Source organism: Brassica rapa, chromosome A05 (assembly GCF_000309985.2).
Source record: "Brassica rapa cultivar Chiifu-401-42 chromosome A05, CAAS_Brap_v3.01, whole genome shotgun sequence".
Taxonomy (NCBI): domain Eukaryota; kingdom Viridiplantae; phylum Streptophyta; class Magnoliopsida; order Brassicales; family Brassicaceae; genus Brassica; species Brassica rapa.
In genome coordinates, this window is record NC_024799.2 from 2,305,397 (window position 1) to 2,327,486 (window position 22,090).

Consider the following 22,090-nt stretch of genomic DNA (forward strand, 5'->3'; position numbering starts at 1 on the left):
GATAGTTAGTCCTCTCTTTGTCCGTTTGTTGGATCTTTGTGTTTTTCTTGTCGGACTTATTCTCGTTGAACCATAATCCATAAATAAAATATTAGATGCAATTTTTTTTAAAAAATATATATTTTCTCTATTTCTATTTATTTTATTTTATTTTGAGATTTTGCTATTTATAATGTTTTATTCATTTGGCGGGTCCTACAGTAAGTTGTTTTCAAGATAAAAAATTAGAAGTTTTGTAGCTAACAGATAATATTTCGTCCTAATTCGGATAATTTGCGCCATTAATTTCAGTGTGACAGTACAATGAATACATTGATTGGCAACTGCGTATGTCTGTATTCCAAAGAAGACATTGCCGACAAATGTGGTAAAATATCGATAAACTTAAGTTTAAGCCTTTTAATTAATTAAAGAACAAATGTAATGACGACTACATAGCTAAAAAGCCTACGCATCGGAGGCGAAGGTTCCTTTCGTGAATAACTCAATCACGCCGGGAGGAACAATCAACGCAAGCAGAGGGTTTCCCGTCGGCACCGGCGGGACTTGAGCTCTGCACAGAGGACACGTGGACCGTTTCTCCAGCCACGGGTCGATGCAGCCGGCGTGGAAACAGTGGCTGCACGCCGTTAACCGCCTCATCTTCTCTCCCTCGGCCGCATCTTGAAGGCAAATAGAACAGTACGGCGACGAGTCATCTTCCTCCGCCGTTCTCTTCCCCCATCTCCGGCGGCGAATGGTGAATGTACGGTAGCGACGCCACGGACGGCTAGCGAGGAAACAAGCGAGTCTGAGGAAGAGACGGAGAGAGAAGACGACGACGGTGGCGATAATGAGGGATTCGCCGATCAACTGGGAGAATCTAATCACAGACTCGAGAAACATTCTCAGAGAAAGTGTTTTGAAGATTATGGCACAACTAACAAAGCTCTGTCTGAAGGTGTGTATTTATAAAGGTTTATCTTGATGAAACGGACGGTCTTGATTCAAAGTGTTGGGGCGTAACGGCGGCGATATAATATTTTTTTTTTGTAGCTTCGAAGCACGTACATAAAAAATCGTCAATTTTGATCGAATGGTTCGTCAATTGACTAATCATTAAATGTTTCAAAATGGTCACTGGTCATTAGAATTCTCCAGTCTACGTTTTATTTATATAATGGAGAGAATTGAGCTTAGCTTTAGATCAAATTAGTTTATTAACTAACAAAAAGCTCGTTTACAGTTATTAATAATATAAAAATCTGGTACAACAACAAACCCGCTCAACACACATTTAACGTAGTCAATTTTCCTACCTCTCGTACAAAATTCAAACAAAGTAACATAACTAACGTTATTGTCTCCACAAAACAAAAACAACGTTTTTCATTTATATAACGTTGGTAAGGGATATACGAAGCAGGCCATGGCTATTCAAATTAGGACCCAGCCAATAAATAATACTCCCTCCGTTTTTCTATATATGACGTTTTTGAAGAATTTTTTTGTTCCAAATTATTTGACGTTTTTAATTTTTTATGTAAAATTTATTACTAATTAATGCTAGATGACCAATGATATTATAGTTTCTATTTTATTATTGGTTAAACTGTGGTTAAATAAACAACTAATGATGTTTTTGTTTAAAAATTAAATATTTTTTAATCTATGTGCATAATCCTAAAGCGTCATGTATAAAAAAACGGAAGGAGTATATTTTTTTCGTCGGCTACTAGATTTAAACCAACAAGTGAATGCTAGCCAATAAAAAGAAAAACAGAAAGATAAGATATTGGATGTTTCTAATAACCATTAATGTAACATTAGTTTATAACATCAACAAAAAATAACACAAAACAAAACAAGCTCTACCTTGCACTAAAGATAGGTTCTGCATCAGGTCTAGACTGTGCTCTGCGTGTGTACTTCAGAAGCAAACCTTCCATAGAAAGTCTAGGAACTTGAAGATCCCTGCAACAACAACAAAACACAATCAATTTCATAAATCCCCCCAAAAAAACTCATAATCTGATCAAATCATTAACCTTAAGTAAGGCTCCAAGTCTTTCCACTCCCACTTCGGTCTATGTTTAAACAGCACAGCGAACCGTTCAGCTGGAGTTGACGGCAGAGACCTAACGCTAAACGTGTAAACCCTTGTCTCAATCCCAATCCTCTCCGTTAAAACCTCGCCTTCAAGCATCTCGAACTTCTCTTCCATCCCTTCTGGTATCTTCTTCTTCCACTCTTCCATAAACCTCTCTACCCTCATCTTCTCCTCTCTCAGCACCTGTCTAGCGAAGTGCAAGCACACAAGCCTCGGCTCCAGCTTCCACTTGTTAGTCCCCTTCACCTCAGAGCCAAACACGCGCAAGCAGTGCCCCGCGAGTTGGGTAGGGAACTCGTCAGCTACCAACGAACTCACAACTTCCTCTTTGTCTAGATCATCAAAAGACCAACTGTTCAGCACACAGTTGTTAAGAAGCATTCTCAGAATCATGTCTAGGTAACTCTCGTCTATAACCCTCCAGTAACCATCAATCTCAATAGCGGAAAGACTCTCCAACCCTTTGAGTAACTCCTCATCGCTCGCTTGAATAATGTTAACCAAATCACTCCATGTGTACAAAACTCTATTCTTCTCTGACCCATCATCATCATCATCCATCATGGCATCTACTTCACCAGGACCAAAAGGGCTTTCCAAGAGAAGCTGCTTGAGTTTGTCGAGTTTGGGAGAAACCTCAACAAGCTCCATGTTACCAGGAGCAAGTTTGATGACAGATACTTTTCCATGTGCATCGTCTTGGATGAAGCCAGGGGAGTTTGAAGGAGGGATAAGGAACATGGAGTTAGAGTTGCCAACAAACTTGATTGCGTAAGTCTTGGACTTGGTGCAGAGAACAGCGTCCTCATCAGGAAGTCCTCTCAATGTTACCCTGAAAATCAAAATACAAACAAATGGAATAGCTCTTAGTTCAGGACCGTCTAATAGCACGTGCAAGTGGAACAAATCTAAAGATAAAAATTAAATTCTAATTTTATAAAACTATATACATAATTTATACTTTAAAAATTGAAAATTTAAAATATACTGCTAATATTAAATTTTTATTTTATAATAGTCTAAAAAATTAAAATTTAATCTACTAGTCTAAAAATTTAAAATTAAATTCTAATTTTATAAAACTATATACATAATTTATAGTCTAAAATTTTAAATTTTTAAATATACTGCTAATATTAAATTTTAATTTTATAATAGTCTAAAATTTAAAATTAAATTTTAATTTTATAAAACTATATACATACTTTATAGTCTAAAATTTAAAATTTATGGTCTAAAAATTTAAAATTTAAATTTAAAACTAATTCATTACGGTTGACAAAAAAAAAACTAATTCATTACATTTTAAATATACCACTAATATTTTTTTTTAAACAGAGTCTAAAAGCATCTCATGGGTAATTAATCAAACAAAGCCAAAGGCGTTCAGATCTTACCTTCCATTGAAGATATCTGAGACGAGATTGTCGTCAGCTTCGAGAAGAAGAAGATTATCGTGAGGTCCAAAGCACGGGTGATACGAAATCGGCACCGACGATCCGAGTCCCAGATTAATCACTGCTTCGGCTCCTCCACTGCTCCCACTTTCTTCCATCGCTAGGATTCAAATCAAATCAAAGCGAAGATCGGAGCTCGCGACTGCAATCAAATCAAATAGCAGCGATGAGTCTAATGGTTTAGGGTGAGAGTGAGACCTAGAGGTTGGTTCTTCCCGCTCAACAGCTTCGCGCGCCTTTGTGTTCAGCCACTTTCCGCTTAAGAGATCTAGAGGCCCATTTAATAGTAAGGCCCAATACTACGAAAAGAAATACAAAACGGCACTCCGTCTATCATCTTGTGTTCAAAACGGCACGGAAATTACAAGGACTCTTTATGCGTCACAATAATCACAAGAGGATGCAATCTTTTGGTAGATTATAGGATGCAAGATTGATCGAAAGTTCCGGAGTGTTATTGTAGGCATAACCCTTCGTTGTAGTCATGTGATACAAAGAGAACACTTCCATCGATCTTGAAATCATTGTTCACTAATATTTGTGCGTAGTTGATCATACTATATAATAGAAACGGAGATTACCTAGTGATATAATTGACTACAGTATGCGGAGACATGGTGAGGAACCGAAGGATGCAAGACTCTTAAGTAAGCTTGTTGACAAGACTATCCGGCTCCATTTGCTAGCAGTGAAAGTACATGGTCAAGCATATTTAGAGAAGAGCGCACTTGGTTTAGAACAACACATATTTCAGATCCACCATAAAGAAGAAGAAGAACGAAAGATTTTTTTGGTTATTTTTTTTTGACAAAAAGATTTTTTTGGTTATTAAATAAAAGTACATAATCAAAACAGTTACATTTGATGTAAATAAGTTTTTTTTGCTTGAATATAATTTTACATTCATTTAAAAATATATAATTAACTATATGATCAATGTTAAATAATCTCTCCATATTTATTTAAATGACGTTTTGAAACGATTTGTTTGTTTCACTATACTTGACGCTTTGGAGAAATCAATGTAAATTATAGTGATAAAAGTATATTTATCCAATATTCAATGTGATATACAACATAAAATTGTTAATTAATGAAGTATAGAAAATGTAATGTACTAGATGCTTTAATTTGCGTAAAATTTCTACAACGTCGTATAAAAAAAAGAGGGAGTATATTTTTATTTTTTTAACTCAAGTTTCACTATAACCTACACTCATAACTTTTAGCTATAGAGTAAATGAAATGTAAGCCCAATGATAAAGCACTGTGATATAAGAGATAAAAAAAGGCTTTAATTCAAAAGTATCCAATACTGTGATAGAGAGAGAGCAAGGCCCAAAGTGAAGAATAGTAGGCCACGTGGATAAACCAAGAAGAAACAGACGAACAAGCGTGTGTGTAACGACGACGTATCGTATCACCTAACAAGTGTCGGCTTCCACCATCCACGAGCTCCAATCTTTTTTGTTTGCCGTCACATGCTTGTCTTTCCCTTTCTTTATAAAATGTATATACACTGGAATCAATTAAATAATTATTTACACACAACTTATTTTTCTGTTATTCTCAATCACCACTAAGAATTATTTCATGATTGGTTTTTAAAAAAGCTGAAAGAAAGTGGAGTATTCTCATATGTTTCCTTGTTTATGTGGATTGCATTCATACTGTATCTTTACATTCACGATCATGTCACTTTTATATGGAATAATATATCATAGATATTTCTAATATCAACGAACATCAAGACTCGATAATTTCACAATTAGACAGACAATGATAACCATATATGTATCAATTAAAAATGTGTTTTGCATAAATAATGTAAGGAAACTTCATTTTTTTTTGTAGTTTTCCATGGAACTTTCGATGCATTGTTCATATACCATCGTTGACATACTACGTCGTAAGCATAGTTTTAATGAGTCAAATTAAGAGGACGTTTAGTTTAAACAATAGTTTTGGTTAAGTTTACAAGGTAATCATTACATATGCCATTTGTGATGAAGTGATGTTTGTTTTGACAATGATAAGATAGCAAATGTCAACGACATAAAGAATCATGAAAACTATGAAAATGTTCATCTTCCCACTACAAGCAACAACAAGCACACCCATAAATAAAGTAAAAAAAAAAAAACTATAGTGACGTTAATTAAATATGGACGAGATCTATCTTTAACCATAAGTATTAATCATCATCAACATTGCAACCAAACAGCATTGTAACCAAAACGGTAACGTGTCAAAAGCCTTTATTACCTGAATTGTATTTTCTTTTTTTTTGTTCATTTACTCCCGGCGATTCTCTCTCTCTCTCTCTCTCTCTCTAAAAGAGAAGCTTCAGACAACAGAAGAAGACAACTTCTTGAACTCACTAGATCTTCTTCTTTGTTGTTGTTCTCTGTCCGTAAAGTTTTTTTCAACTTTTTTTTCCCGATGAGGTGTAAGAGACATATAGTTGATTTCAGCAGCAGCATCGGCGTTTGCGCTTCTTGCCTCCGTGAACGTCTCTTTTCCCTCGCCGCTTCAACCGCCGCGTCAGAAAGGATCTCTCCTCCTCCTCGTCCTCTGGTGTTCCCTCGCTCTGTTTCTCCTTACGTCTCCGCTAGAAAATCCGACGCCGGAAGAGCTTCTTCTAAAAACAGATTCTTCCCAACGCCGCAAGTCACCTCCACCGCCGGCGGCGGAGGAGGAGGAGGATCGTCGGAAAAAGTCTTCGACTCCGGCAGATCGTATAAGAAGAAACAGAGCAGGCTATCTCGGTTCTCTAGCTTATTCAGGTCAAGATCCGACGAGTTTCAAGACCCCTTCGTCGCGTCGACGTCGTCCACGTCGCGTTCTTGGCTCTCGAAGGTTCTCTCCGTCCGATCGAAAAAGCCGTCACCCAACGACACGTGCTACATCGAGGATTTGATCGCCTCCGAGTCAAGCCACCGACCGAGGCAGAGATACTGCAGAGGAATGTCACCCGCGACGGTGGATTACGACGACATCGAGGAAACTCCCGAGAGAGTGAAAAGAACGCCGGCGGCTGCGGCGGCGATGGGAACTCCGGGGAGAAGAAAGACGGCGATGATCGGTACGGGGATGGGTTTCTGCTTGAGTCCGTTAGTGAGAGCTAAACCTTCTAACTGGAAAGGGAAACTTCCGCCGGAATTTGGATACGCCACCACAGGGGAGATGAAGTCTCCGGCGAGGCCTCACATTTCGACGGCGGCGTCTTTTTGCGCGAACCGGTCTAAGAAGCTTGTCGATTTAGGACGGGTTGATCCTCGCCGTTGATGTGTTTTTTTTTGGTGTTTGGTCGTTATCAGACCGTTCTATATACGTAATTACTTAAATACCCCTCACAAGATTCATATGATAGTTTTTACTATACCAACAGATAATGAGTGGAAATTTTCTCTATTTTATAGTGCAACTATGAAAGTCGCAATACTCTCGTAGTATATTAAAACAGATTTTACCTCGGAGATTAGATGAAAAAAATCTAAGTGATAGATTTTAGAAGAATAAACGTATGACTAGTTCAGGTATGAATAATAGTCAAATATTACAATTTTTTCTTTTGAAGTATTCAAATCAAGAACCAGTGTGCTTTGAGTAAATTTCATTCTATATATTATAATAAGACTATGAAAGTCTTTTGTATGGTATTTTTGAATGAAGTATAGTTATTTTTTGAATGAACTTTGAAAGTCTCGTTGTATAATGTACTTGTTATTTTATTTAGGAGATTAGAAGAACAAATCTATATGAAATATTTTAGAAGAAGAAGAAGAAACCTATGACTATTTCATGTCAGAATTATCAAATATTACAATTTTTTAAAATAAAAAATCAAATCAAGAATCAATGTGCTTTGTGAGTAAATAATAAATGTGACATACATTTGTCCAAAAAAAAAAAAAAGTGACATACCCTTGTGTTTCCCTTAATCTAGAAAAACAAAGTCTGACTTTTTAAAAGAGTTTCTCACTTCTCCTAGACATGGAAAAAGTCAAAGTTAACCATTAAGAAATCCAATTTACTAGTCTCAGTAGACATCACACTTGAAAAGAAGAAACCTTGAAGAAAAGGGCATGTAGATCCAATATCATAGGTCTCAATTTCGACTAAAGTTGAAGACTTTTAAGATCCAAGTACCCATCTAAGAGAGTTTCAAAGGTTATAAAGAGTAAAGACTATGTATGAATTTAATAAAAATATACGAGGTGGGTCCAAATTCGTTTTAAATTCGATGGGTCCAGTCCATAGCCGTGAATGAATAATATTGTAAAGAACTTGCAGTATAGATTTTTCGCCATCTTACACCATCAACGGTCATAAAAGGGAAGGTTGGCATTTAATGAGTGAGTTTTGAGGGGGAAGAGAAAGTGTTATATCGTGGCTCTACCATCTCCACTCTCACCTACATCTTCATTGATATCAAGTTACTCATTCTGTTTTTCTTTTTTTTTGAGGGGGTCTCTCTTTAATTATAGTCATTATTGCGAATTATGTACATTTGATAGTTGGAAAATTCAAATAAGAACATAATTGTCATTTATATTTTTAGTTATTAGTTGGCACTATAAATGGGCAACATACTAGATATACTATATTATTAATTGTGATTTGTGAAAGTCTCATTAGACAAATAAGCTTAACAAATTAAATTTTCAGATACTTAGTCATGTGATGCATAAATACAGAAATACTTCCAGCCTCAGGTGCAATAATGAAAACCAATCCTGCAAGTATTCTTTATTTTCTTGTATAATTATGCGGTATAATAATTTAAATAATATTAAAATTATTCTTTCCATTTTATTTTAAATTTGGACATACAGATTACAAAAATATTTAAAATTATATATTTAATATAGAAAATATCATTACTAATACACCTAACCACATTTTAACAAATATAAAAATTTATTAAAATAAAAAAATCAATAAATTTTGTATTTAAATTTTTGAAAAATACATTTATTTTGACACAAAAGTTTTAGAACGACTACTAAACTGAGACGTATGGAGTATTGAATTAGCACACTCTCTTTTTTTACAAGAAACATTTTATGTGTTTCTGCATGTTAAGAAAATGTATTAATTCATCAAAACGTATAGAATATGTTCATCAAAAGATAAACGTTTTTCTAAAAAATAAATGTTTAAATATTCAATTTACCTTCAGTAATTCGTCAAAAATGCATAGAAACCGTTCAAGTGTATTTTTCAGAAACAAACTTTTTTCGCAAAACACTTGCCTTAAAAAGAAAGGAGTATATTCTACATTTTTTTTTGTCAACAACATATATTCTTACATTGTTTGATAAAACAACTTTTCTAAATAATTAGTGGTTATGATAAATAGAACAAAACTATTTTGAACAAGGGGAATACCTGGGAACAGTGGGACTTTGCATTTAATTAGCTCATTAAAGCAGTCTGACCAAGAGACATGTGTTCGAACTTAATTCTATGTTTCTTTATGGGTAAAACAAAAAGAAAACAAAATATTATATTCTCTATTCACCTGTCTTCACATGGAAGGTAGAAACAAGTAGAGTGTGTTTAATTCACATAGCTCACAGTTATATCATTCAATTTCAACTCATAAACATACAAATCACAGTACTGAAGCAGAGCATTCGAAACTCCAAAGACCTGAAACGTTTAGGAGTTTGGGACAAACCATAAACTAAAACAAAGTCAGTTTTAAAACAATCTGATTGATAAAGGCAGGCAAAAATTTTACAGACGGGGAAGATAATTGCGGATATGATCATGCTAGAAGGCTCGATAACTTTTTGGTGCGTGTTTTTGTTGTTGTTTTTTATCAGTTTGTTTGTTGCCAGATCTAACAAGAGCATCCTCCTGATTGCTGCTGAGCCAATGATGCATTGGCATTGGAAGACTTGAGATTGACATCAACCATGTCCTCTTGCTTGGTTGAAGACAGTGTTTCCATACCGGGCAAAGCTGCTGCTATCTTACGGAATAGAGCCTAGTAATAAATAAAAAGAAAACGGGATGATTCTGGTTACTTAAAGAGTATCAAAGAGAAATCAATATGAATAAAGAGGACGCATAATTAGTCTTTAATAATCAGCAGATTAGTATTAAAACCTAGGTTAATTTACCTAATGATGGGACTACACAAGGTTAGAAATAAAATGAATATAGCAGGATTTTGTTGTTGCTGTCCACCAACTACTCTAAAAAAATTGTGAAGAGAAGATACTACTCCTGTTACCTTTATGTTGAAGCCTGCTTTGGCACTGGTTTCGATAAACATTACACTAAGCTCACGAGCCTTAGCTTCTGCTTCCTCTATCGACACTTGCCTGAGAAAACAAACAATTTATTAGAAAGGCCCCAGAGACAGTAACAAATAGTAGTACCATACACCGTTAGGTGTCAAGCGTGTTGACCACAAAGAAGCCTTTAAGATTAGTATGCAGTTGAGCATCAAATGATTTTTCCATTTATTATTTTGTTGGGAAGTTTGGGAACATACTCAATGCCACCCGAAAAATAAGACGTGGTTTACAAATGATTACTACTCTATTGTAAAAGGACACTCATTCGTCTAGGACACGTACTTACAAATTCGAACAGCGACTAAACAGTAGTTTGAAGTCTCAGTTACTGTTGAACAGTAATTTGCAGATGACGATTTAATAACAAATATGTAGAGGAAGGAAGAGATGGTAGAGATCATTATATACCTTTTGTCCACAAGGTCGGTTTTATTTCCCACAAGGACAACTATGACATCACTACCACGCTCTGTCCTAACCTCATCGATCCACTTAGTAGTGTTTAGGAAGGATTGCCTGCCTGAATAAACCGAAACGCGTTTACTCATAAGATTACTGAATATCACAGCCGCAACATATCAAGTAATGTATGTACTTGAGAAGTTTAAGAAGTAGATAAATAGCGAAGGTGCTACACATACTTGCAACATCGTAGACAATAACAGCAACAGAAGAGTCCCTGATATAGCTGGGAATAAGACTCCTGAATCTCTCTTGCCCAGCTGTATCCCTGCCATATGTTTTTCAGCTCTCAATGTCAATTACCAAACCATGATCTGCTATTTCATTCTCTTTAGTGTTCAAAAATTATATTAAAAAAAAAGGGTTTTAGTTCATACCACAACTGCAGTCTGACAGTTCGATCTTCAAGGTACATTGTCTTTGATAGAAAATCAATACCAATCGTGGCCTGGAGATTACAAAAACAAAAGAAAACTACTGAGAAAAGGAAGAACATTGCGTATGATGATGATCACTTACTATCAAAATCTTAAACGTCATTTCTAGAAATCACAAGATCAGATGCTTTTCTCGTCTATTAACTGAGAACTACTTCATTTAGATGAGCAATGACAACAAGATCAGTGGTGAGCTAGTCAACCAACATAAACAAACTACTGAGAAAAGGAAGAACATTGCGTATAATGATGATCACTCACTATTAAAAGCTTAAACATAAAGATCATATTTTAAAAAAATCAAGATCAGAAACAACGTACAACTACTGAGAAAAGGAAGAACATTTGCCTATAATGATGATCACTTACTATCAAAAGCTTAAACGTAAATGATCATATCTACAAATCAAGATCAAATGCTTTTCTTCGATTAGATAAACAATGACAACAAGATCACTGTGCGTTAGTCAAATTCCTTCTAACGTTTCAACGATCTTCAACGGTAGTGAACTCTCTCGAGCATGAACAACAACAAAGCCAAGATCACGAACTATGAGATCATAGCTATCTACAAATCAGATCACACCTAGCTTACAACAGAATCGAGGGCGCGAGATCAGGGAACCGTTCGTGAAGCTAGATCTCAGTATCTACAACCCTAGATAACGAGCGAACGTCGAGAGTAGATCGGATTAACCTGGTAAGTGTTGTCGAATTTGTCGTACATGAATCGAGTGATGATGCTCGTCTTTCCCACGGATTGATCTCCCAGAAACACCAGCTTATACTTGGCGAGCGCCGAGACTGGAGCCATGGTTCCTCGATATCAAACTAGCCGCACGGATCTGAGAATCCGTCGAGATCTCGCGGAGGAAGTAGTTTCCAGTATTCGCCGGTGAGAGAGAGATCCCGTCGCGCTTGGAATTGCAATTACTGTAGTTAGTGTGTGCGTAAGCTGATCAGAAACTATTGGGGTTAATTTACAAATTACATAAAACTAAATTCAAAACATTATGGGCTTTATAACAAGGCCCACGTATTAACTTGGGCTGGGCTTGAACTAGCGGACAAATGATAAAAAGCAGACCAATGGCTCATTTATGTAAAATTAGAAACTATTGGGAATAAATTAGAAATAAATAGGAAGCTGGGCGCAGGGGAAATTACCATTTAAATCTGTTAAATCATAAACGAATCTCTCGTTAGTTTTATATTAATTATTTTCGTCACTGAATCTGAAAAATTTGAAATCCCCAAATTCAAAATTTAACTTTGAGTGGAAAAGATTTCTGGCGATGTGAAAGGCAATTTTCAATGATACTTATTTCCGTAATTGGGTCGGATTTGTTATTTTATCATTGAAAATCGTCTTTATCGTCGCCGAAATTCGTCTTCACTTAAAACTATGATTTAAATTTGAAGATTTCGAGTTTTTAAAGTTCAATGACAAAAATAATTAATAAAAGGTTAACAAAAATCAATTATAATTTATCAGTTGACTATTTTAGTCACTAATTTGTTAAATCAACTATTAGTTGGAGAATAAAATCGTGCAAGTAATAGTTCGGTATTAAACTTGCTGATTTTAAATAGCCGAGGATTTAAATGTCCATTTTTCCGAAGGAGCATATTATTAAATTCAAAATATCATGGGCTTTATAACAAAGCCCACGTATTAAGTTGGGCTGGGCTTAAAGTAGGGGACACGTGATAAGAACGTGCCATCGAGCTTTCCTTTACTCTCTTTCGTGTATCTCATCGAATCCCTAAAATCTCAGAACTCGACGGAAAATGGCACTGAGAAACGCACTTCTTCGTCACCTGAGGGTTCCCGTGCAAAACCTAGCGGTGAGAGGTTCGAACCAGTCTCAAATCGGATTCCTTGGCTCGATGCGTGCTTTCTCTTCGCACGATGATCATCTCAGCAAGCAGGATGTCGTCGACAGAGTCCTCGACGTTGTCAAGAGCTTCCCTAAAGTCGATCCCGCTAAGGTACAGTTTCGATCTTCGTTAAAAATTTACTCGGATTATTACCAGACTTGCAGTTTATCGGATCAAATATTAGTTCCTGTCTTTTTGTTTTTCAGCAATACTGTAATAAATTTAGTTATGTCTTAATGGATAATCTGTTGTGTCTTTTGTTGTTATGGCTTGTTTTGTTGTTGATGAGTTTTTCCACATTTGAATCTCACAGGTGACTCCTGAAGTTCATTTCCAAAAGGATTTGGGGTTAGATAGTTTGGACACGGTGGAGATTGTGATGGCTATTGAAGAGGAGTTCAAGCTTGAGATCCCTGACAAAGAAGCTGACAAGATAGACTCTTGCTCTCTTGCCATTGAATACGTTTTCAATCATCCTATGTCTAGCTAAACACACCTGTGTGCTATCTCTCTCATGTTTTTTGTTCTTTCCTGATCATGGGAGTTCCAAATAAATTCAGTTCTGTTTTGAGAGCCATTCTTGTCTCTTTTAACAGTTTCCTTAAGAAACCTTATGCCTTGATTATTTTGTAATTCGACACTTTTTCTGGAGTAGTTACAATCTGTCTTTTATTCAACCAAATGGGTTTTTGTTCTCTTTTAAATCAAAAGTTTAGATCAAATATTTTCATCCCACAGAGATTCCAATGATAACTGCATCATTAACTCCAATCAAATCTAGTCATTCCACTCTATACATTGTTTTGTTAAGATTTATGGATTTAGGAATTGAGTTGTAGAACTAAAATGGAACTGAATCAGGTTTGATCAGTTTTCTTATATATTTTAAAAAACTTAAATATTTTTTTTTAATTGTTCACATACAAATTTTTGAGAGAATATTTTTTATTTAAAAAGTTTAGAAAAATATAATATCAATAACTGCTGATACTAACCATAAGGGTGGTTTTTTACCAGTACATATCCAACATTTTTCAGAGTTACTACTTAATAATAAGGCCCATTTAATTTATGAAGAAGCCCATATTGGTAAAAGAAAAAGGCCCATGATAAAGCTTAAACCCCTTCTGCCTCCTCAGGTTGGTAAGTACTAAGTAGTACACAGGAGAGATAAGGAAGGAGAAAACAAGAAGGAAGTTGAAAATGGCGAATCTCAGCTCAGCAATTGACGCAGTGTTCTGGGACCATAACCTCTCTTCACCGCAAACCCTCGAAGGCACAGCTCGTTCCGTTCCCGGCGAGCCGTTTCCCGTCGACGGTGCACGAGCCAGCCGCTCTCACCGTATTCAGCAGCTCTCTCTCCTCCGCGAAGGCTTCCCCCTCGGAGTCATCCCTGCTTTTGCTCCTTCTTCCGACAAGAGACTCGGCTCTTTCTCTCTCAATTCCCTCTTGCTCTGTCCTTCCTCTTCAAACTGGTAACAACAACAATCTTTAACACCTCCTCCTGCTGTCTTAGTGAGAACAAATCACTTTTGTCATTTGGTGTTTTGAGTTAGTAAAATGCTTAAAGGTTTTGACTTTGGATACACAAAAAAAAACAGCAAAAGAGGTTGTCTTTATTTTTTCAGTGTTGTTGATGAGACACAAAACTAGTTCTGTTTGGGTTTTTTTGTTCACTTTAATTATATATCTTTAACTCCTTTCCTGCTGTTTTAGTGAGAAACAATCACTTTTGTCTTTGTTGTTTGGAGTTAGCAATGCTTAAAGGTTTAGAATTTGAATACAAAAACAGCAAAAGGGGATGTCTTTTTTTTCTCAGTGTTGTTAATGAGACATAAAACTAGTTCAGTTTGGTTTTAGTGAGAACAATCAGTTTTGTCTTTGGTGTTTTGAGTAAGTAAAAGCTTAAAGTTTTTGACTTTGGGTACAAAAAACAGCAGTAGAGGTTGTCTTTGTTTCTCAGTGTTGTTGTTGAGACAAGACATGTGACTTACTTCTGTATGGATTGTTTGAAGGTGGGCAGGCTTGGTTGGGCAGTTCAAGCCAAAGAAGCTCTTTGCTGATATCAAAACAAGTATCAGCAAGGCAGAGGAATGGGATCTCCAGCTTTTCAAGGATACAACAAAACACATTGTAGACAAATCTCTTTACTCAGTTGGTCTATGGACTCAGATTGCATTGGGCTCTTCTTCCTCTCTCTTGCTCAGCGCTGAGCGTCTTGGCGATAAAGAAGGGATCAGAAAGAAGCTCATGTTTGTTCATCCGGTACGCATCTATTCTCATTGATGGTTTTGTAATGTTATAAGCTCTTATGTTTTTTGTTTTTTTTTGAGCAGCTTGAGAAACATGATCTCACTGTGGAAGCAGCTTGGCCAGACCTGTTTCTGGACCATAAGGGACGGTTCTGGGATGTTCCTGAGTCGTTAAACTTCGATGTCTCATCGCTTGCTCCAGAGACGACCGGGCTTCACTACCGTTTTGCTGTACACAAAAGCAAGGGCCATCCTCAGCAAGTGAACGCTGCTGAGACTAATGGCGATGCTCCTCCTGCTTCTTTGTTCCCTGGCTTATGCGCCAAGGCTGCAGTTTCATACAAAGCAAGCAAAGACTTATGGAGGCCTAAAGAGAAAGATGACAACACAAAGGAAGAAGAAGAAGATGATGAGGATGAGTCACCTGTCTTTCTTCCTTACGACATACGCCTCAAGGAGCCTCACGCAGCAGTTTCAGGGATAGTAGGAAGCACCTTGGCAGCTTGGATCACAGGCCGAGACACGAAGAGGAGGAGTCCGATAACTGCAGATGCGTTTGGTTCTGCGTGTTGTACGTTTCAGAAAGGGAGGTTTAGTAAGCTGTATGGTGATTTAACGAGGGTAGATGCTCGTGTGGACGTTTCCTCAGCTTCTGCTCTTGCTAAAAGAATCTTCCATGCTATTAAAAGATCTTCAGGGAGTAACAAAACAGATGATGACGCGTCAGGCTCTCCGAGGCTCAGCTTGATATTCCAGCAACAGGTACTTAAGCTTCTTGTTCCAAAGTAGTGTGATGAATAGAAAGAATCAAATTATGAGACTGTTTTGTATTTTGCAGGTTGCAGGGCCAATCGTTTTCAAAGTGGACTCACAGTTTGAGGTAGGTGCAGGGAAGTATGGTGCACAGATGGAGGATTTGATTTACAGTTTGAACTACTCGTTGAGGCTTCTTGAGTCTGGGAAAGTGGTGGCTTGGTACTCACCAAAGAGGAAAGAAGGCATGGTTGAGCTTCGAGTTTTTGAGTTTTAAAATATTTAGTTTCCTTATCACTTTGTTGTATCAGAAGATGCCATGTCATGGCACATATTGGTTCAACTAGTTGAAGATACTTTTATTTAAATGATTTCAAATGATTGAAATATTGTTTGTCACAAAACAAAGTCTGAACACATTAAAAATCTTTCAAGAAAACATTGGACGTTCTCAGACAAGAACTCTACTCCACGAGGGCCAACAGGTCGCTCTCTTTGCAAAAACAATGCCTAGCACCGGTCCCCAAATCGACCTGCACAATAATTGCACTTTAATTCATTGCAGAGGGGTAATTTCACTGTGGAGAAGTGATGTAGCGGAAGCTACGATAACACAATGAATCCTATTTAGTCTGAAAATACATAGGATCAAAGTCTTCTTGATTCGTTGAGAACTCTCGAGTTCTAGCCGTAACAAGTAAATAAAGGGTTTCAAACCTCTCTTTTATAAAAATACCAATATCAATAATTTCCATACAACTCTAGGCATAGACGACTATTTATATGAAAACCAAATAACCTTAAAACTATTAAAAATCCTTAAGATAATTATAACTAACTAAAATAAACACCAGAACAAATATCTCTCTCCATCAAGAAGGCAAAAAACATAACTAACTAACTAACCTCATATGCGCTCACGTCAGAGAACAGAACCTGAGAGAAAGGGAAAGGTGAAACGAATGAAGAAGAACGTTTACAGTACAAAATGGTTATTGACTTTAAGAGTTGAAGAAAGAATCTAACCTTGTTTCCAGGGCCAACTTGTTGTCCCACCTCAGAGCCAACAGAGACAACCTACAATATGATTAAAAGCTATAAAAACAGACATGTTAATTAATACGAAAAGTAACATAACACAAAGGAGCAAAGGCTTACTTACCTCTCCGGTTAGGTACCTCTCAAACTTAACAGCTGCTTTAGGTAACAACACTCCACCTGAGGTTGTCTGCATTCACAAAGTAACAACATAATAATCTATATAACTGTTGGCAATTGAATTCATAAAGAAGCTATAAGAGATAGAGACCTGAGCAAGCTCTTCAAGACGAACAAGAACCCTGTCTGCTTGAGGAACAACCTTCAAAAAAAAACGAAATGAATTCAACTTTTCTGATCAAATTAAAACAGAAAAAAAGACTGTACCTTTGTCGGTTCCCATTTGGTGGAAACAGCTTTGACTCTGAGACAACCTCTTCGGCTTCCTGAAGACAAGAAACATGAGGAAACAAACAAATCATTAAAAGGCTGAAGCTTTCCTTAAGTTTCAGATTTGTGTCAAGAGTACCGAGAAGCTTATGGTTAGCTATCGCAGGAGTGTTGGTTTTAACAGGAAAAGCAAAGAAGGGTTTTGGTAGAGAGACGAAAGTGGAAGTAGCCATTTGCTATGCTAGATAAGGTTTCTTTTCTTTTGCAGAAGCAGCAGCAACTACTCTCTTCTTCCTCTGTTTTGACTTCGGCTTAGAGAGGTTTCTCGTTGGTTCTTATGCTTTTGAGTTGGGCCAATGTTACGGCCCATTAGCTGTTTTCAACTATTCCATTTGAGCTTAGCTAATAAGATCCATTTCAGAAAGATCTCATAATCTTTTTACACTAACAATGATATACACATTCAGTGTTATAAAATCCGTATAGACTCTAAAATTAGACTAAAATTTTAAAATATATATTTTCTAAATCGGGTTTAATATCTAATCAATAATCCCTGTCTAGCTAAAACCAATTTAAAAATTTATAGTAATAATATTATACGCCACACAAGTATTATTATAAAATTAGATAATATATAACATCAATTTTATTAATTTATTGATATATTTTATTGCATAATCTAAAATATATCAATATTAAACAAAACCCGCACGGTCGTGCAGGTCGAGATCTAGTACAAACTTAAATGAGCAAGAAAACATTAGAATATATTTAAACAAGAAAAATAATATATAATAAGTTAATACAAAAATTAAATTAATGCAAAAAAATTGTATGATATTGCTGTTTAATCGATTGCTTATTTGACTTTTATGTATTTTAGTTTCGCTATAACTATTACTTCGAATTGGGTTTGGTTTAAATTTTAGATATAAGTATTTTCTCTAGTACATAATACAAAGTTGATAACTATTTTGCATAATTATTAAAATATAAATATTAAGTGAAATTTATATGGGAAAATGATTTTTTAGTTCTAAGATTATAATAAAATGATTTGTTACTTTTATTTTCTACAGAATCAAAACATTAAACAAACTCCGACCCATATCTAGTATGGGATAAATCTAAAGGTTTACATATTGTATCCACATAATTATAGAAATTTTATGTCAAAATAAAAAAAAAGAATATTCACAAAAAAAACTTTTATCTTTTTACGTCTAGGATTAGTCTTGTTCATCAAGCAATTCATTCGATATAATAAAGCAATACCTCTTTAACATACGCAGAAAAGGGGAAAAAAAAACTTCAAGCATCTCTTTAGATCTTTTATTTAGAAGTACGTGTTTCAATATATGTTATTTAAGTTGCACGGATGAATGATTTCACTTATCAAAAGTTTGTAGGTTTCTCATGATACCAACATTCGAACTTCTATGAGATCATGCCGTATAGCTTCTCTTAATACACTCTGATGAGTTCGTTTTCTTCTTCCTTTTGCTAATTGTCAGAAACAGTATAAAGGCGATGCGTGGGAAGAGAAGAGAGAGCTCGGTGGCTTGACGATATTCGCAAATCGCCTTGCCTCTCTCACAAGAGCTACTAGTCCCTCCTCGAAGAGGAACAGATTGTACCAGTCACGTAAAGGGGACCGTGGCGACTACTTTTCCATTGGTGTTGAGGAAATTGGCTCTGCTCGCCGTTCGAGTGACTTTTATCCTAACTACATTTCTTGGGTGTTTCCTCCTCACAGCAACATGAATTTGTGACTTCACTCTTTATGTATTTTACTATTTTTTATTATTATTTTTTAAGTTGTGCTATTATATACAGTTTTATGTTTTATGAAAATTTACATCTAATGGTTATACATTTTTTGAAGCATTTATGTAGATTTTTTCTACCAATCTGGATAATTGTATAATAATTTTGCTGAGACTCAAAGTTCAAACTTGCTAGGTAAATTCATTAATGAAACATCTAAACAAATCACTAGATTAGGGATATGCTTTCACATATTTAAGGATTATGAAATAAAACAAAATCACAAGTTCATGATGAGAACAATACAGAAAACTACATGATTAAACATAGTATTAGAATCAAACTCCTCAAGTAACCAAAAATCTAAGTCATGTCAGGATCTTAAGAAGCTGCCAAATCCAAGAGTACATGATACCAACGGCACAGTAGGTCGAGATCAACATCAAAGGCATAAATGCATATCTGTCACCTAGAAAATAAGGATGCAAGAACTGAGACACTATCTCTACTAGAACCAAACCTATCAGGTAACCCTTCTCAATACATCCAATCTCAAACTTGCTCTTGCTTTCACCACCCTCCTTCTCCTTCAACGCCTTCTCGTCAGAGTATAGAGCCGTAAAGCCTAGCCACATTACCATGGAGTGCAACAACAGCAACAGAACTTTGATTGGATACTCCTGCGGCTCATATAAGAGTGGAAAGAGCGAGTAGCAATACACTGCATGAGATTATAGAGAGATCATATCAATACATGGAACGAGTGGTGGTTAGCGCATCTCCAAGGGAACTCTATTTTTTCCTCTATAATTTACACTAAAATAGAGTAACTCTATTATAGAGTTAGATTTGCTCTAATGGTTCACTCTGTAATAGAGTTACTCTATAATATAGTGAAATATAGAGTAATCTTATTTTTTTACTCCAAATATAGAGTGAAAAAACAAGAATACTCTATATTTCACTCTATTATAGAGTGAACCATTGGAGCAATTACTCTATTTTAGAGTGAAATATAGAGAAAATTATAGAGTACCATTGGAGATGGTCTTAGAACAAAAAAAACGTTATTATACCTATGGAAACCAAGAAGTAGTGTTTAGCATCTTCTAAACTCTGCACTGCAACAATTGCTAGTGGGATAGTGAAGTGAAGCGACGCTTTCTCATGTACATGCCATCCAAACAAAAACCCGCATGTATATGCATAAGCAATCCACCTACCCACAAGCCCGGGTTGCGGTTTCTTCCAAGCTTTGATCAGACACGGAGTAATGGCAAGTAACACCATCACAAACGTTGTCAATGGAGTGATCTGAGGGAGAACAGCAAACGGTGAAGAGTCCCCAACTAAACCTCCAGTGAAAGAAGCCGAAGGAACCTGAACGTCGAACCCGAGCTTCCGCAGCGTAAAGGCAAGACCTTTATCGAGTATTATATAGAAAACCCAAAAGTTAGGTGCCCAGTAAGCATGACACAACCCTCTCCCAAAAGGAAACATTCTACTTATCACTTGCTGTATCTGCAACACAACAACAACACTACACACCATAAGTTTGACTCAATATACAAAAAAGGCATTGACTTTCACTGCAAACCGGACAAATAACTCATGAAACTGACAAGTAACAGCGGTTTCTAAGACAGTATTCAATGTAATAAGACAGCAAGGCTTAAAAACTAAAACTTTCTTACTACTAACCTGTCCATTGTATATAAACGGTCCAAAAGCTGCGGCGAAAACCGCCACAACAACCGAACCAAGAGCCACAAGCCGTCGCAAACCGGTAGCTAAACCGGCCCAGCAGTAATGCCTAAGGAGATAAACGAAGTAAACCGGAGCAGCGACAGCGAACAAATGCTTGAAACACAACACAACAGCGAAGAGAAACCCACCAATCAGATCTCTCCCATCTTGCAGAAACGAAACCGACAGCAACAACCAACCAAGCAAGAACCCATTGTACTGAAAATGAACGTGATCAACCATCAACAGCCCCGGAGACCAAACCACCAGAACACAGATCAGGTTCCGCTTCAAAGTCTCAACCTTTCGAGTCAATCTGTAAACACCGAGGAGGAGAGAGAGATCGGAGAAGATAACGGTGATGCGCTGGAAGTAGACGACGGAGTCTGCGCTGTAATCGAGACCTTTGTGAAGATCCACGATCTTGGGATCGAGGAGACGAGCGAAGAAGGAGAGGAAGCGCTCGAAGTAGGCGAAGAAAGGAGGGTAGTCGAGCGTCCATTGGCTGGTCTCGTCGAAGTACCATTCGGAGAGAGGGAGAGAGTGTGTGATCGCGAGCCAGTTGCGGTGGACCTCGAAGTCGGTGCTTCTGTACGACGGGATTAGGAGGAGCTTCACTGCGGTCGCTGCGGCGAAGAACCAGAGGAGGAGGTGTCGCCGGTCGCCGTCCATCTCGGCTCCGATTTGACTGTAAACGTGTGTTGCAAAATCTATTAATGGGCCGAGGAAAAGCCCATGATGAAAGCTAGCGTGACGGAGTTTTACGTGGAGTTGTGTATATGGCGTTACTTGGTTGGTTGATAACATATGACATGGCACTATGTTAAACTAGACTTTCTGAGGTTGATCTACGTACGGCTGAGATTATTTACGACAGATAATCAACGGCTGTGATCATCAGTGCTGTTAAATCAAATCCTAAACCGTAGACTTAGCCCTGCGATTTCGGATACTTCTGTTTATTCGGATCGGGTATTTTCGGTTTTGGTTTATTAGGTTCAGCCACAGTTATACCAAAGTGAACTGAATAAATTGGTGCCGTTCAGTTTTTGGTTAGTTTTGGTTTTTAAGCTGATATTTTCGGTTAATTTTTAGTATAATTTTCTAAAGTAGTTAGATATTTCCGGTTAAATTTGGTTATTTCTGTTAAATTCGTTTATTTTTCGGTTATTTCTGTAAATCCAGTTTCAGTTTTTCAGGTATTTATGTTTTTTATATATTTTTAGAAAAATATTAAAAAGGAATCTAACCCAACCGAAATCTAAACAAAGTTTCAAAATCTTGCAGAACTAAACCGAAATCAAGACCATGACCAAATTGAAAACCGAAAATTTGGTTCCGTTCGGAAAAAAAAAACGGAGGACTACGTAGACTGTTATTCAATTACTATTGGGCCAATGAAAAGCCCATTATCAAAGGTATCGACGGAGTGTTACACATGGCATTACATAATTGATGCCGAAATTGACCTACAGCCGAGAGCATTTACGATGACAAAACA

The 22,090-nt window shown here is 36.6% G+C and overlaps 8 protein-coding genes across 10 annotated transcripts; 3 read left to right on the forward strand and 5 right to left on the reverse strand.

Moving 5' to 3' along the window:
• Positions 1-250: 250 nt before the first annotated feature.
• LOC103866814 (E3 ubiquitin-protein ligase EL5) lies at positions 251-1,501 on the reverse strand. The gene has a single exon (XM_009144800.3). The coding sequence runs from the start codon at positions 883-885 to the stop codon at positions 448-450; it is 438 nt and encodes a 145-aa protein (XP_009143048.1). The 5' UTR covers positions 886-1,501; the 3' UTR covers positions 251-447.
• A 248-nt stretch (positions 1,502-1,749) lies between these two features.
• On the reverse strand, positions 1,750-4,097 carry LOC103866813 (sister chromatid cohesion protein DCC1). The gene is made up of 3 exons (XM_009144799.3): positions 3,487-4,097; positions 2,028-2,921; positions 1,750-1,953 (listed from the first exon to the last, which is right to left on the reverse strand). Exons 1-3 carry the CDS (start codon positions 3,642-3,644, stop codon positions 1,851-1,853), a joined length of 1,155 nt encoding a protein of 384 aa, XP_009143047.1. The 5' UTR covers positions 3,645-4,097; the 3' UTR covers positions 1,750-1,850.
• Positions 4,098-4,450: 353 nt separating this feature from the next.
• Positions 4,451-7,208, forward strand: LOC103866815. The gene has a single exon (XM_009144801.3). It carries the CDS (start codon positions 5,989-5,991, stop codon positions 6,832-6,834), a length of 846 nt encoding a protein of 281 aa, XP_009143049.1. The 5' UTR covers positions 4,451-5,988; the 3' UTR covers positions 6,835-7,208.
• Positions 7,209-9,091: 1,883 nt separating this feature from the next.
• LOC103866816 (ras-related protein RABH1b) lies at positions 9,092-11,731 on the reverse strand. Its single transcript, XM_009144802.3, has 6 exons — positions 11,457-11,731; positions 10,700-10,770; positions 10,502-10,590; positions 10,269-10,380; positions 9,794-9,884; positions 9,092-9,544 (listed from the first exon to the last, which is right to left on the reverse strand). The coding sequence occupies exons 1-6, from the start codon at positions 11,571-11,573 to the stop codon at positions 9,398-9,400; spliced, it is 627 nt and encodes a 208-aa protein (XP_009143050.2). The 5' UTR covers positions 11,574-11,731; the 3' UTR covers positions 9,092-9,397.
• Positions 11,732-12,481: 750 nt separating this feature from the next.
• Positions 12,482-13,322, forward strand: LOC103866817 (acyl carrier protein 1, mitochondrial). Its single transcript, XM_009144803.3, has 2 exons — positions 12,482-12,751; positions 12,954-13,322. Exons 1-2 carry the CDS (start codon positions 12,551-12,553, stop codon positions 13,128-13,130), a joined length of 378 nt encoding a protein of 125 aa, XP_009143051.1. The 5' UTR covers positions 12,482-12,550; the 3' UTR covers positions 13,131-13,322.
• A 448-nt stretch (positions 13,323-13,770) lies between these two features.
• On the forward strand, positions 13,771-16,026 carry LOC103866820 (protein TRIGALACTOSYLDIACYLGLYCEROL 4, chloroplastic). Its single transcript, XM_009144805.3, has 4 exons — positions 13,771-14,115; positions 14,656-14,905; positions 14,977-15,654; positions 15,731-16,026. The coding sequence occupies exons 1-4, from the start codon at positions 13,844-13,846 to the stop codon at positions 15,920-15,922; spliced, it is 1,392 nt and encodes a 463-aa protein (XP_009143053.1). The 5' UTR covers positions 13,771-13,843; the 3' UTR covers positions 15,923-16,026.
• LOC103866818 (10 kDa chaperonin 2, chloroplastic) lies at positions 15,980-17,384 on the reverse strand. 3 transcript variants are annotated; one of them, XM_009144804.3, is made up of 7 exons: positions 17,213-17,384; positions 17,071-17,129; positions 16,955-17,005; positions 16,808-16,873; positions 16,672-16,722; positions 16,552-16,581; positions 15,980-16,178 (listed from the first exon to the last, which is right to left on the reverse strand). In XM_009144804.3, exons 1-7 carry the CDS (start codon positions 17,304-17,306, stop codon positions 16,110-16,112), a joined length of 420 nt encoding a protein of 139 aa, XP_009143052.1. In that variant the 5' UTR covers positions 17,307-17,384; the 3' UTR covers positions 15,980-16,109. The 3 variants fall into 3 exon arrangements, with proteins under 3 accessions (XP_009143052.1, XP_033148380.1, XP_033148382.1); XM_033292491.1 differs by having other exon boundaries at positions 16,021-16,228; positions 16,520-16,581; XM_033292489.1 differs by having other exon boundaries at positions 16,552-16,722.
• Positions 17,385-19,072: 1,688 nt separating this feature from the next.
• On the reverse strand, positions 19,073-21,368 carry LOC103866821 (probable dolichyl pyrophosphate Glc1Man9GlcNAc2 alpha-1,3-glucosyltransferase). The gene is made up of 3 exons (XM_009144806.3): positions 20,545-21,368; positions 19,920-20,364; positions 19,073-19,564 (listed from the first exon to the last, which is right to left on the reverse strand). The coding sequence occupies exons 1-3, from the start codon at positions 21,259-21,261 to the stop codon at positions 19,212-19,214; spliced, it is 1,515 nt and encodes a 504-aa protein (XP_009143054.1). The 5' UTR covers positions 21,262-21,368; the 3' UTR covers positions 19,073-19,211.
• Positions 21,369-22,090: the final 722 nt, after the last annotated feature.

Bases quoted from the DNA above. Each gene is read 5' to 3' on its own strand.
- LOC103866814 (XM_009144800.3), bottom strand. From the start codon at position 885: ATGTTTCTCGAGTCTGTGATTAGATTCTCCCAGTTGATCGGCGAATCC.
- LOC103866813 (XM_009144799.3), bottom strand. From the start codon at position 3,644: ATGGAAGAAAGTGGGAGCAGTGGAGGAGCCGAAGCAGTGATTAATCTG. The intron at 2,922-3,486 runs GTAAGATCTGAA...TTTGATTTTCAG, and splicing joins TCAGATATCTTCAATGGAAG to GGTAACATTGAGAGGACTTC. The intron at 1,954-2,027 runs GTTAATGATTTG...TTGTTGTTGCAG, and splicing joins GACTTGGAGCCTTACTTAAG to GGATCTTCAAGTTCCTAGAC.
- LOC103866815 (XM_009144801.3), top strand. From the start codon at position 5,989: ATGAGGTGTAAGAGACATATAGTTGATTTCAGCAGCAGCATCGGCGTT.
- LOC103866816 (XM_009144802.3), bottom strand. From the start codon at position 11,573: ATGGCTCCAGTCTCGGCGCTCGCCAAGTATAAGCTGGTGTTTCTGGGA. The intron at 9,885-10,268 runs GTATATAATGAT...TTGTTTTCTCAG, and splicing joins ACCGACCTTGTGGACAAAAG to GCAAGTGTCGATAGAGGAAG. The intron at 9,545-9,793 runs GTAACAGGAGTA...ATTTATTACTAG, and splicing joins AAGCAGGCTTCAACATAAAG to GCTCTATTCCGTAAGATAGC.
- LOC103866817 (XM_009144803.3), top strand. From the start codon at position 12,551: ATGGCACTGAGAAACGCACTTCTTCGTCACCTGAGGGTTCCCGTGCAA. The intron at 12,752-12,953 runs GTACAGTTTCGA...TGAATCTCACAG, and splicing joins CTAAAGTCGATCCCGCTAAG to GTGACTCCTGAAGTTCATTT.
- LOC103866820 (XM_009144805.3), top strand. From the start codon at position 13,844: ATGGCGAATCTCAGCTCAGCAATTGACGCAGTGTTCTGGGACCATAAC. The intron at 14,116-14,655 runs GTAACAACAACA...GATTGTTTGAAG, and splicing joins TGTCCTTCCTCTTCAAACTG to GTGGGCAGGCTTGGTTGGGC. The intron at 14,906-14,976 runs GTACGCATCTAT...TTTTTTGAGCAG, and splicing joins AGCTCATGTTTGTTCATCCG to CTTGAGAAACATGATCTCAC.
- LOC103866818 (XM_033292489.1), bottom strand. From the start codon at position 17,306: ATGGCTACTTCCACTTTCGTCTCTCTACCAAAACCCTTCTTTGCTTTT. The intron at 17,130-17,212 runs GTACTCTTGACA...TCTTGTCTTCAG, and splicing joins AGCTAACCATAAGCTTCTCG to GAAGCCGAAGAGGTTGTCTC. The intron at 16,179-16,551 runs GTTAGTTAGTTA...ATTATTGTGCAG, and splicing joins CTGACGTGAGCGCATATGAG to GTCGATTTGGGGACCGGTGC.
- LOC103866821 (XM_009144806.3), bottom strand. From the start codon at position 21,261: ATGGACGGCGACCGGCGACACCTCCTCCTCTGGTTCTTCGCCGCAGCG. The intron at 20,365-20,544 runs GTTAGTAGTAAG...GTTGTGTTGCAG, and splicing joins CGTTTATATACAATGGACAG to ATACAGCAAGTGATAAGTAG. The intron at 19,565-19,919 runs GTATAATAACGT...AATCTCATGCAG, and splicing joins CTACTTCTTGGTTTCCATAG to TGTATTGCTACTCGCTCTTT.